We start from the raw sequence: 13,549 nt of genomic DNA, 5'->3' as shown, positions 1-13,549 counted from the left end.
GCACTCTCTTCTTCATCCTTCCTTATTTATTGATGTTTCTGTCTGAACCCATGAGGACTGATGGGCATAGGTACAAGTGATGAACAGATGGCCCCAGGTTCTCCCTATCTCCCCCTCATATGAAGACACCTGGCTCCTAGCTCTCCTTCCAGTACTCTGGGTCAATTCTTTATTGCTAGTGGGCAAACCCTACTCAGCATTCAGACAAATGCTAACCATTTTGTGGGGAAATGGACTCAGTCTTCTAGTTTTAGCTCAAGATAGATATTAATAATTTAACTGTAAAAAGTGAAAAGAAAATAATTAAAAGAAAGATGTGGGGCTATTAATATAATAGGGAAGTAGAGAAAGTCATTCCAAACATAAAACCACAAAACATAAAAACTTTTGCGCATAAAATATCAACATAAAATGGCCAACATATTTGGCCATTTAAACTGGCAAAATTTTTGGAGCAGATTTCTTAGTATCTGTCACATATTTCCTAAGTATCCTAACAAATTCACAGGAAGAGAGGGTACTTCCACTAGCAAATGGGCAAAGGACATGAACAAGCAATTCAAAGAAGAATAAATATACATGAGTAATGAATATATGATAAAAATTCACATTTACTAGTAATCAAATACATGCAAATTGAACAACATCGAGTTTTTTTCTTTTAGTTCAATAGTCTGGAAACTATTTGAAGAAATGAACAGTATCTTGTTGGCAGGAAAATGACTGAGTTTCATTTTTCTAAAGAACAAGTTGATAATACACATGAAAAGTCTCAAAATATGAATGCCCGTTAGCCCAGAAATTCCATTTCTGGACTTTTATCCTAAAGAAATAATCAGGAATGCATACAATCAAAACTAGGGATATTTGTTGTAGCATTATTTATACCATGCTTTATCCAATTTAAGATGTCATCAATTGTAAGATTCACTATTATTTTATACGCAACAAAAGAAAAAAGAAAAACATGCAGTCTATTAAACTAAAAACATGCCAATTTCAGAGATATAAATATGTAAAAAGATGCCTCCTAGAATCAATGAAATATAGACTGATGAAACTGTAAAATGATGTAAATGCCCAACAATAAGACATTTAAATAATTTAAATGATTTACATAAATTTGAAAAAATTAACCTATACAATTCTTATCCTGTCCCCAGAGGGGCAAATTTCTGATCATGTCCCTCTAGACTAATAAGATAAGTGTGTTACTGTTCATTCTTTTTTTTTTTTTGAGATGGAGTTTCGCTCTTGTTGCTTAGGCTGGAGTGCAATGGCGCAATCTCGGCTCACTGCAACCACCGCCTCCTAGGTTCAAGCAATTCTCCTGCCTCAGCCTCCTGAGTAGCTGGGATTACAGGCATGTGCCACTACGCCTGGCTAATTTTTTGTATTTTTAGTAGAGATGGGGTTTCTCCATGTCGGTCAGGCTCGTCTTGAACTCCTGACCTCAGGTGATCCACTCGCCTCAGCCTCCCAAAGTCCTGGGATTATAGGTGTGAGCCACCACGCCCGGCCCTGTTCATTCTTAATAGCCCAGCTTTGGCCACATTGCTTGAAGTTGTATGTCAAGGGGTGATGGTGTTCTTCTTTGACTTGTTAAGCTTGTAGTGGTCCCCCACCAACTCACATTATAGTTTAGGTATTAATATTTATCCCTACCCCCCTTTTTCTTCTTTCCTCCCTCCTTTCCCTTCTATGGCCTGCAAACATCTATAAAGTGTGCCCTATGTGTTACACATTAAGGCAGATAAGGTCCTTGTCCTTGGAGTATACAGAGGCTGGTCCATCTTCAATACATGACCAAGTATGGTTATATACCAAGGACTTAATTACTATATAGTAATATATCTTATACTAAGGACTTATCTCAAGGGCTTAATTGCTATATTACAACATGGAGACTGTGGCCTACTTGGTAATCCAGATATTCATCTCTTTAGGCATTTAATATTCAATATTGCTCACAGTGAATGCCAATGAAATTGATCCAAGGAGTTCAGTAAGTTAAACAGACTCACGTCTTGCCAAAGTGAAGACATGAATTCTCTATATTCCTTGTTGACTTTGATTGCAGAGGAGGAAGCAATGTTCTACTTAAATTGCAATTTTCTTGAAAGACACCAATATGCCATCAGCTTGGTTTTCAGCTCAATCTATAGTGCATTCCTGGAGCATACGCCATCAAGGCAGATGTAGGTGACTGATTTTAGCTTAGTGTGACCAATACAGTTTTTTTCAACCTGAGTAATATTATTTTTGATGCCAACTAACCTTTAGTTATCATTTTTTGCCAGCATTAAACTTTCTGTGGCTGCTACGGTCCCCACTGGTCTTCCATCCTTCTGATCATCTAAAACAGCTTCTCAACCTCAGCACTATTCACATTTTTGACAAGTAACTCTGTGGTGGTACACAGTCCTGTGCGTTGCAAGAAGTTTAGCAGCATTCCTGGTATCTATCCACTAAATGCCATTGGCACTCCCGCCTAGTTTGACAAACAAAAATGTTTCCAGGAGGACAAAATCACCACCAGTTGAGAACCACTAATCTAGAGTCTTATTTCCAAAGCCACTCCTCTGGGATTTACCATATGCCATCTAGTGAAGATAAAATTTTGCATGTTAAGGTTGTGACCCCCAACTAGACTGTGGGTTCCTTGAGGGCAGGAGCCAAGTCTTATATGCACTTGGTTGGCCCTCCAGCATCTAGTCAATGGCCTTCAGACATGGTAAGTTCAAGGTAGGCCAGTGGGCTATGTTTGTTACCAAATGATTGGTGATCTTTTGTAGTACTTCCTGTTGTGCAAAATTGAAGCAAATATATTGAGCAACCCTAGTGAAAAATGTGAACATGGACAACTTAATAAAACACTACGCCCCAGAATTCATCCCAAAAAAGACATCCAGGGTACAAATTATCTTGAGAATCTTTTGCATGTTCTTATAAAAAGTCTTCGTGCTGGGAGGCTGAGGCAGGAGAATCACTTGAACCCGGGAGGTGGGGGTTGTAGTGAGCTGAGATCGCGCCACTGCACTCCAGCCTGGGCGACAAGAGTGAAACTCCGTCTCAAAAAAATAAAAGTCTTTACGCTTTTGAAATCAGCAGAGTTCAAAGAAACTCTTCAGGAACCCAAAAGAGAGCTACTGTCAGCCAACTGACCTGTGGGTTAAAGTTGATAGTGATCTCCTTCGTCTCTGGGTCACGTTTCAGAAGTGGTTGGGAAAGATTGTACTGTGACTTCTCTGATACTGTCCGGCACCAATCCTCATAAAGTCTTGTCTCATACCTGCAAGGGTCAGAGACAACAGCCACCTCATAAGCCCCCTCCCAGCTCGCCGGTGCCTGGTCATGATCTGTAACATAAATTGAAGATACTACTAGTCATTGACCCAGCCAGGCTGGGTCAGCTTCTGCGAGTAACCACAAATTTCTTTCTTTCTTTTTGAGACAGAGTTTCGCTCTTGTTGCGCATGCTGGAGTGCAATGGTGCGATCTCGGCTCACTGCAACCTCTGCCTCCTGGGTTCAAGCGATTCTCCTGCCTCAGCCTCCCAAGTAGCTGGGATTACAGGCATGCGCCATCACACCCGGCTAATTTTGTATTTTTAATAGAAATGGGGTTTCTCTGTGTTGTTCAGGCTGGTCTCGAACTCCTGACCTCAGGTGATCTGCCCGCCTCGGCCTCCTAAAGTGCTGGGATTACACGCTTGAGCCACTGCACCTGGCCGTAGCCACAGATTTCTAAAGGTAGCATCGCTTAAATCAGAGAAGAGGAGAAAGACCCCATGAGATCTTTTGAGGGGATAAGGAAGTTGTGATTAGTCTCAGTAAATGTTGCAAGAAGTTACTGGGGAAGATTCGCTCTCACACTAATCTTACGTAGCTCATGGACGTTCATCATTCAGTCATGACACACTGACCAAGCACCTACATGTGCTGGACTTCGGGGATACAAATGATGGATGAGTACCTGACAGTAAAGGCAGTTAATGGTGGGGATCGCAGGCCAACAGATCACCCTGACACAGTGCCCCAACTGCAATCCTAAAGAAATGTACAGCTGTAATCCCAGCACTTTAGGAGGCCGAGGCAAGTGGATCACCTGAGGTCGGGAGTTTGAGACCAGCCTGACCAACATGGAGAAACCCCGTCTCTACTCAAAATACAAAAAAAAATTAGCCGGGCACGGTGGCTCACACCTGTAATCCCAGCACTTTGGGAGGCCGAGGCAGGCGGATCACAAGGTCAGGAGATTGAGACAATCCTGGCTAACACGGTAAAACCCTGTCTCTACGAAAAATACAAAAAATTAGCCGAGTGTGGTGGTGGGTGCCTGTAGTCCCAGCTACTCGGGTGGCTGAGGCAGAAGAATGGCATGAACCCGGGAGGCGGAGCTTGCAGTGAGCTGAGATTGTGCAACTGCACTCCAACCTGGGTGACAGAGCAAGACTCCGTCTCAAAAAAAAAAAAAAAAAAAAGAAAAAAGAAAAAGAGAAATGTACAGGACATCAGGCACCTAATAGCAGAGGTGGAAGGCTGGGGATGATAAGGAGAATGTCAGAGAAGGTTTCATAGGAGAGGTGATGAAGGGATGCTTGCTTGGGTTTCAGAGGATGGCCAGAGGTTGGGTGGCAAAGGGAGAGTGAGCATTCCTGGTGTAGCCAAAGGGTAGAGGTGAGAAACAGCATGCTTGAAACAAGGACTACAGAGCACGGCAGAGGCTGGAGGTGGTGACGAGGAGGCAAGAACCACCTCAGGGAAGACTTTTCATGTCATGTTAAGGAGGCTGTGAGAACCACCGCAAGGCCTCCCAGCTGGTGGTGGCTATGGTGACATTACTGGATTTGGTAACAATGTGGGTACTGAGGGGAACAAATCTGGAGGCAGCAAGGACTGTTAGGAAGCCACTGCAGCAGTTCAGCCTGGAGAAGTTCCAGTCTCTTGTGAAGACGCTGGTGGTGGAGACAAAGAGGAGTGGATGGACTTGAAGTTATTTTGGAGGTAAAAGGGGTGGAATGTGTGTTACTTGCCAGCTAGAGGTGCTGTTAATTAATCTGTCTGGAACAATGCTAAGCATAATCACAATTATAATGTCAACAGCCACCATTCTTCCCTCCTGAACCAGGAGAAAGAACAAATGGCAGAAGGAGAAATCAAGACAATGGCTGTTTCTAGACCCTGAGCCCTTGAAAGACTTATTCAGCTTTAAAGCAGTTACAACTTTGAAGTCATATAAAATTTTCACTCTTATGCTTTCTCAATAAAATGATGCAGGAAGTACTTTTTAAAACTTATTGTCTCTTTGTGCAGCATGCACTGTTGCTTTCTGCTGAGTAAGCAGCTGTTGCAATTTTCCGTGACACCGGTCTCGGAGTTCCATGAGTAGCACCCCACTCCTAGCTCTAGTTCACACTCCCAGCAAAACTACACTGGAAAAGTATTTATTTCCAGAATACAGCTGAATTCCTCAGATACCCTGTGTGTGTGCAACCCGGAAATACTGTACTCACAAATATCGTGGTTATAACATAAAACACAGAGTGATACTTCGGAGCCACTGAGGAATCTGCACAAACTCCGAGCTGCAAAAGGCAGCATGGAGGCTGTGCAATCTGCAGACCCACGCAATGCCAGAAGTTGCTTACTTTTCTAGCAATGACAGCATATCTTCATATTTTTGTTTCATTCGCTTTCCTTCTGCAGATTCCATGCAACTACTCGTACAAAAGAGAAAAAGTGACACAGAATTAGAAGAAGTTAAAGTAATAATCCGAGGAACAAACTGCAGTCTCCAAAGAAGAGCGTGAATAGCTCCTTGGCTCGTTTCCAAACAGCCCTGAAAGAGCCTTTCTTCTTCCCGAACATCTTACTCTGGCCACTAGAGGGCATCTGCACTTCCTGAAACGCAGGCAGCTCCGCAAGTGTCAGAGCTCTCATAACCTTTCCTGCCCGCAGCTCCACCAGCACGCTCACCTAGCTGAGCCAGTCACGCACAAGGTATGTGAGGTCCTTCAAAAATCTGAATAAAAGGGAAATTGAGATATGAAAAAATTCTAGGTACTGTAATTTTCTGTATTTAAGACCATCAATGTTATATACAGTCATGCACCACATAATGGCATTTTGGTCAACATATATACACGTATATGACTGCGGTCCCAAAAGATTTTAATGACGCTGAAAAATTCCTATTGCCTGTTGACGTGGTGCAACGCATTACTCCCATGGCTGTGGTGATGCTGGTGTAAACAAACCTACTGTGCTGCCAATCATATAAAAGTGTACAGTAATGTCCAAGGCCTTCGCATTCACTCAACACCCACTCGCTGACTCACCTACAGCAACTTCCAGTCCTGTGAGCTCCATTCATGGTAAGTGTCCTACACAAGTGTACCATTTTTTAAATCTTTTATACCTTATTTTTTGCTGTACTTTTTCTATGTTCAGATATGTTTAGATACACAAACACTTAGTATAGTGCTACAATTGCCTGCAATACTCAGGACAGTCACTCGCTGCACAGGTTTGTAGCCTGGGAGCAATACACTGGACCATAGAGTGTATTGATCATAGAGTGTATTGATCATAGGCTAAGCTAGACCATAGAGCGTATTGATCATAGAACGTATTGATCATAGAGCATAGTGATCATAGAGCATATTGATCATAGAGCGTGTTGATCATGGAGTGTATTGCTCCTAGGTTAAGCTAGACCATAGGGCATTTGTAGCCTAGGAACAATACTCTAGACCATAGACATAGGTTTGTGTAAATACACTCTATGATGTTCACATAATGATGAAATTGCCTAAGGATATATTTCTCAGAACATAACCCCATTGTGAAGTGATACATGATTGTCTATAACACTATATGCCAGGTAAATATCTATATAGATACAGGTATATTAACATGTTTTTTATATATTTAAATATATATGTTTCCCCTTTTCTGAAATCCATCTAGAACACGTGATCCGAAACACTACCACTTCTTCACGTTTTTACATGAGGGTCCCTCCCAGCTCTTACCCCTGAAACATGTGCACATGTAATACACATACATGAAAGTGCACATGGACGTACATATAACATGTGTAAACACAAGTGCACGCGCACACACACACACAAATGGAGGCTTCCGCAGGAATGCTAAGGACCACGGAAGAGAGTGTGGCTCGAGGTACGGTTACCCTCAACTGGTTTTGACACTTCCTGCAACACTAATGAAAGTCCAGTCCTGGAAGAAATTGGTGAAGTATCTTTAATCTTCAAAATCTTCACACTAACTATGTGGTGGTTTGTTTCTATTTGACCTGCTGGCAAAACGAGGCAGCTTACTGCAGAGATTCCTTAAAATCCATTTGCTCTTTAAACCAACATAGGATTTCTTCACCAGATCCCTCGAGCTTTCCACAGAAGCCCTAGCGCCTGCAGAGAAAGCAATGAATTTGCTGGCGTTTTATTTTCCCCCCTGATTACTCAGTCCACGTTTGTGATGAAAGAGCAGATGCATCTGCCAGACAGCAAGGAGAGGTAGAATATGCTCCAGCCCGAATGGGCGCTTTCCCTTCCCAAGCTGTGTGATTTCCACAAGCCCCACAGGCCCCAACCCCGGGTCTCAGTTTTGTATCTAGAAAAGAATGAGGCCAGAGCAGAGTGAGGCTTCTCACATGGGCGTGTGGCCGAGTGGGTCTGGGAAGTCACAGGAATAAGCACAGTGAAATTCCTGCAGTTCCCATGTCACTTCATGGTGAGGAATCTAAAACATTTTCAATAACCAATCAATACCTATTATAGAATAGAATACACATTTTTTTTTTTTTTTGAGATGGAGTTTCGTTCTTGTTGCCCAGGCTGGAGTGCAATGGCGCAATCTCGGCTCACTGCAACCTCTGCCTCCCAGGTTCAAGCGATTCTCCTGCCTCAGCGTCCTGAGTAGCTGGGATTACAGGCACCCCCCCACCCCCCCGCCCCCACCACACCTGGCTAATTGTTTGTATTTTTAGTAGAGATGGGTTTCACCATGTTGGCCAGGATGGTTGCAAACTCCTGACCTCAGGTGATCCACCCGCCTCAGCCTCCCAAAGTGCTGGGATTACAGGTGTGAGCCACCATGCCCGGCCCATAATACACATTTGAATTCATTTTTAAAACAAGGGGGAGTTTTCACGGGAATTATAGAGGTCTCTGTTGTGTGCCTTCCAGATCGCCTCTTGGGACCAGGCCCTGGTACACCTCCAAACCTTCCTGCTTCAACCCCTGCCTCGCCCTGTCCCCTCCAGCCAGGAGTGTTGGCTGCTGCAGAAGTACCGCTGCCTCCCTCTTTGGGAGCAGCCTTGGCCAAAGAGAGCTGCCTCAACCAAAGGTCACGCCCCTTCCCAGGAAAGCCCACATCCAACCAGCTGATGTAGGGGTACGGAGGCAGAACAGCTCTGAAGGGCCCAAACTCCCTGGAGGACCGGCTGAGGCCCCCATTGCAACTTTCTTGCAGCTCAGCAGCTCAACTTCTTTCTCTGCCCGATCTGTTTCCCCTCCCTTCCTCATGAGTGCTGTTCCTGAAAGGATCTCATAAATTCCTGCACACACATCATAGGTCTGCTTCCTGGGAACCAGACCTGTGACAGCTGTGGCAGTCCACATTCTAGGGGCAGCCCTGGCACCCCTCCCCACCCCATTCACCTATCTTCTCACTTCTGCCTTCTGCTGCGTGATTGAGATGCATGAGGGCTCAGATCTACTCCCTGCCAAACTTCCAGGGCTGGGGGGTCCCCGGGAAGCATTCTGGATTAGGAGCCTGGAGAATCAGGCATTTCTTCCAGTTCTTTCTTTGGCTGTCTCTAGGACCTTGGGCAAGTCACCTCCCTTCTCTCTTCATTTCCTCCATTTCTTCATCTGAAAATAAAGATCTCGCCCACACCCAAGCAGATGCTGCAAATGGGTCACCCGCTGGGCAGACCTGCCTCACAGGCATGCTTTGTTAGTTCTGCACAGAGTTTGAGAAAACATGGAATCCTTGATCATTGGAAAATTGGATGTCCAACTCTAAAATCCAGTTTCCAGCTTATCTCCAACAGTCAGGAGATTGCTCACATTGGGTCTGCTTTTCTGCTTGGCAATGCTGGAGGCCCCCTGCAGACCCCATCCTGGCCATCCATTTGTCTGGCCTCTGATGGTGTTGAGTCTTCCCACCTGGGCCAGACCAGAGGGTCTCTAAGGCTCTTCCTAACTCCAAAAAGCCTGTGAGTCCAATGGCCAGAGTTTGATTCCTTTCCTTCTGTTGTGTTTTCCAAAACCTGTGTGCTGTCAGCAAGATTAAGTCTTTTAGAAAGAGGTATCAGAGAAAGACTGCCTTTCCTCAGCCAGTGTCTTAAACACAACATCACAATTAGCAGCTGAGTTGCTTCTATCTCAGCTTCTAACCTCAGCTATGAAGCAAGCTGAGGGTTTCCAAACCTGGTCACCGTCAGAATCACAAGAGGAGCTTGCTGAAGGGGCAGATTCACAGCCCACACCAGATTCAGATTCAGCCAGTGACAGGTGAGGCCCTGGAATGTGCATCTTTAACAGGTTTCCCAGAGTTATCCCGATGGACAGAGACCTCATACTGCACTTGAGGAAACACTGGGCTTCATTATTTTCCAGTGGCCTCAGCAGCAAGGAGACATGATGTCAAAGGGAGACGTGTGGAATAACTCCACAGAGCTTAAAATCCCTGGCTCACTGTCCTCCAGAAATGAATCCCCCAGAGCAAAATGAGTCAGCCAGTTACAGCACTTAACACCAAGGGCCCTGCCCTTCAGTCCAAATGCAACAATATCATGACTGTTTTGCCAATAGGTGTCTAATCCCTTGCTGGAAATGGAAAGAAAGGAAGATTATTTTCTGGCCTTCGCTAAGCAGGTTGCATTTCTACAACACTCAGATTCTAGAGCAGGAACAGCAGCCCAAGACAAGCCTGTCTTTCAGGAACACAATACTCACGGGTGTGTGATGCGTCCAAAGTTGCTGAAAGGACCCTGGATGCGCTGCCTCAGCTCCTGCGCCCAGCGGAGGCCGCCAGCCACGGTGGGCATGTTCTTGTGCACCGGGGAGAACCCTGGAGACGTGGCACAGACAGACCAAAATGAGTGTAGAGCACCTCAGTCCTCTCCGCTCGGCAAACGCCTCCCACCAAGTACTCCACTTTTGCCTCATTATCTCCAGACTAAAGTCACCTGGGAGCACACTGGAGTTCCTGGGGGGGTTCTGTTAAAGAGGAAGAAAGAGTAACCCTGAGACGAACACTCCCAGCCTCAGGGGACCTGGGTCCACTGCCCAAGCTATTCTGATTTCATTGCTCTGGGAGGGGCCCAGCCGTGAGTGTTTCAAGGAGTCTAACTCTTGTCGCCCAGGCTGGAGTGCAGTGGCGCAATCGTGGCTCACTACAACCTCTGCCTCCCAGGTTCAGGTGATTCTCCTGTCTCAGCCTCCTGAGTAGCTGGGATTGCAGGCACCCACCACCACACGTGGCTAATTTTCGTATTTGTAGTAGAGATGGGGTTTCACCATATTGATCAGGCTGGTCTTGAACTCAGGTGATCCACCTGCCTCAGTCCCCCAAAGTGCTGGGATTACAGGCATGAGCCGCTGCACCTGGCCACCATTGAGTGTTTTTTTTAAACGCTCTCAAGATGACTCTAATTGAACAGTCAGGGTTGAAACACTCCCTTAAACAGACAACTCAATCACCCTGGGTCTCAATTTTCACATCTATAAAATGGGAATAATATCTTCCCTGCTTAATTAACTTCCAGAGTTTCTGTGAGAATTCCGTAAGATGATGAATGAGGCAGGTCATGTGGATTATGGAGCCCTGGACTCGAGTCAGCACAGACTAGATATGCTTATGTTAGCCCAAGCAATGGGTTTGTCTGCTTATATTTGGTTGTCAAGATTTAACAAATGTGAGGTTTCGCTTTTTAAAGAATCTCACTTCCCAGCTTCTCTGGTAAAATGAGAAGATTAGCAAGAATCAGCTGGCATTTCTAACTAGCAACTAGAGAAGTGGCTACTTCCTTTATTTCACCGCGGGTACCACCCTTCCCTAGTGTCACCATGCTCAGTCCAGATCCATGATTTTCATTTCCTGCTTGTCCTCCATGATAGGCAAAACTCTAAGATGACCCCCAATGACCCTCACCCTTGCATAATCCTCTCCCCTTTAAGCATGGGTCAAAACTGTGGATATGATGACAGCGTACTCCTGTGGTCACGATATGTCATACAGCAGGAGGAAGAGGACCCTGGGTGGGCCAGACCTAATCAGGTGAGGCCTTAAAAGCAGAATGTTTTCTCTGGCTGGTGGCAGGAGAGGAAGGCAGAGATTTGATGCATAAGAGGATTTAACGTCCTGTTGCTGGCTTGAAGATGGAGGTGGCTACATGGTAATGAATGCAGATGGCTTCTAGTTGCAAAGAGTGGCCCTTGGCTGACAGCCAACAGGAAATGGGGACCTCACTCCTATAGTCATGAGGAACTGGATTCTACCAACAGCAAGGAGGATGGCAGTGGATTTTTCCTCTAGAGCCTCCAGATGCAAACTCAGGCTGACCAACACCTTGATTTCAGCTTTGGGATTCTCTCTGAGTAGAGAACCCAGATGCACCATGCTGGACTCCTGACCTACAGAAGTGTGAGCTGAGGGCCAGGCGTGGTGGCTCATGCCTGTAATCCCAGCACTTTGGGAGGCTGAGGCAGGCAGATCATAAGGTCGAGAGTTCGAGATCAGCCTGACCAACATGGTGAAACCCTGACTCTACTAAAAATACAAAAAAGTTAGCCGGGCCTCGTGGCAGGCACCTGTAATCCCAGCTACTCTGGAAGCTGAGGCAGGAGAATCACTTGAATTGGGAATGCAGAGATTGCAATGAGCCAAGATTGTGCCACTGCACTCCAGTCTGGGCAATAGAGCCAGACGCCGTCTTAAAAAAAAAAGTGTGAGCTGAAAGATGGATGGTGGTGTTTTAAGGTACTAAGGTTGTGGTCATTTGTTACCGATATAGCTTCTGAAGGCATTTGAGTTTTCAAACTCTGTATCTGACCGTAAGAAGTCATGGGGATAATCCCACATAAAGCTTGGCCAACGGATTTTCTTAGAATGACTTCCAAGTGGAGGCAATTCTTGATGACCTCACCATGAAACCTACTTGCAAGCAGAGCAATCCTGTTACTCAGCTACTTAAAAGCCTTTGATAATTTCCCCTACCCTTGATCATGAATTCCAAATTCCTTAAGGCGGCACACTGAGCACTTCCCAAGCTGACCTCAAATGCCGTGGCCGAATGAGTGTCTTCTGCACACCTTGTTTGGCTATAGGCAGACCCAGCTGATCACATTCCATATCCTCTCATATCTGCTCTGAAGGCCTTTGTCTCCTCTGCTTTACTGTTGATCTCCCAACTTTTAGGGCTCAGCTCAAGACTACCTTTTCCATAAGCCTGCCCTCGAATCTCCCAGTCACGAGGCATCTTGTCTTGTTAAGCCTGCCCTCGAATCTCCCATCCACAATGCATCTTTGCTTGGGGAGGAAGGAAGAGTTTTAGTCTCTTGTTCTTTATTTTCTTTTCATAATAAGAAGTTAATAATTTATTTCATCCAAATGGCATCATTTTTCAGATGTCAGAGGCCATTCAGTCCAATAACGACTTATTGAGCACCCACTATGTGCAAAGCACTGTGCGACTGACTATAGGAATGTATTTTATTTCTTTCTTATTTATTTTATTTTTAGAGACAGGTTCTGGCTCTGTCACCCAGGCTAGGGTGCAGTGGCAGGGTCATAGCTCCTGCAGCCTCAAACTCCTGAACTCAAGCGATCCTCCCACCTCAGCCTCCTGAGATACTAGGACTAGAGGTTCTCACCATCGCTTCCAGCTTGTTACCATTCTTTATAACTCAAGTCGAGCAGTACTCAACATTCTATAAAGAACCATCTTTTTGTATTAATTATTTTATCCCTTACCTTGACTTACCACAGTATACAGTACCCACAGGCATGCTTGGCATGTAGTAAGGACTCAATAAATGTATGTAAAACTGAAATGCATTTGTTTTGACACGCAGCATCATAATAAAAATGGAGACATCACGCCTTGGCATGGTACTGCCCTTTGGAGGGCTCCTGCTGGTTCCTCCCACCAGAAGCATGGTTGCTATGGCATTGAAAGGCATAAGAAACTTTTCTCAGGCGTGTAAACATTTATTTTCGAATGGAGGCGTGTTGAAGATTAGTCAGTGTAGCAACACTGATCAAGGGTCAACTCATACATAATGCCAAGGTCTCAGCTGAACAGACGCAGTCAAGACTGTACCACGCTGGGTCAGCCTGCCAATCTCAGCCCCAGAAACAGGGAAAGCCATAGTTCAGAGAGCTCCCCAGTCACCCAAGGTGGTCTGGAATTTCAAGGAAGAAGGTTGTGCTTGCTCTTTTTTGAGAATGTATGGATCTATACATGGACATTTAACAAATGCAAGAGGAATGAGTTGCTTCTTTCCAGTAACAGA

At 45.2% G+C, this 13,549-nt stretch overlaps 1 protein-coding gene across 1 annotated transcript in view; it reads right to left on the bottom strand.

Moving 5' to 3' along the window:
• The window catches only part of DNAH9 (dynein axonemal heavy chain 9), a 372,401-nt gene that overhangs the window by 320,580 nt on the left and 38,272 nt on the right, over positions 1–13,549 (bottom strand). Inside the window, exons 10-12 of the mRNA XM_031003344.3 lie at positions 9,989–10,103; positions 5,651–5,719; positions 3,166–3,292 (exon numbers count right to left, since the gene is read on the bottom strand). Coding sequence (XP_030859204.3) covers positions 3,166–3,292; positions 5,651–5,719; positions 9,989–10,103 — 311 coding nt within the window. The remainder of the gene's footprint in view (positions 1–3,165; positions 3,293–5,650; positions 5,720–9,988; positions 10,104–13,549) is intronic.

The sequence above is a fragment of the Gorilla gorilla genome, chromosome 19 (genome assembly GCF_029281585.2).
Source record: "Gorilla gorilla gorilla isolate KB3781 chromosome 19, NHGRI_mGorGor1-v2.1_pri, whole genome shotgun sequence".
NCBI classification, from domain to species: domain Eukaryota; kingdom Metazoa; phylum Chordata; class Mammalia; order Primates; family Hominidae; genus Gorilla; species Gorilla gorilla.
This window is presented reverse-complemented; position numbering and strand designations above follow the sequence as displayed.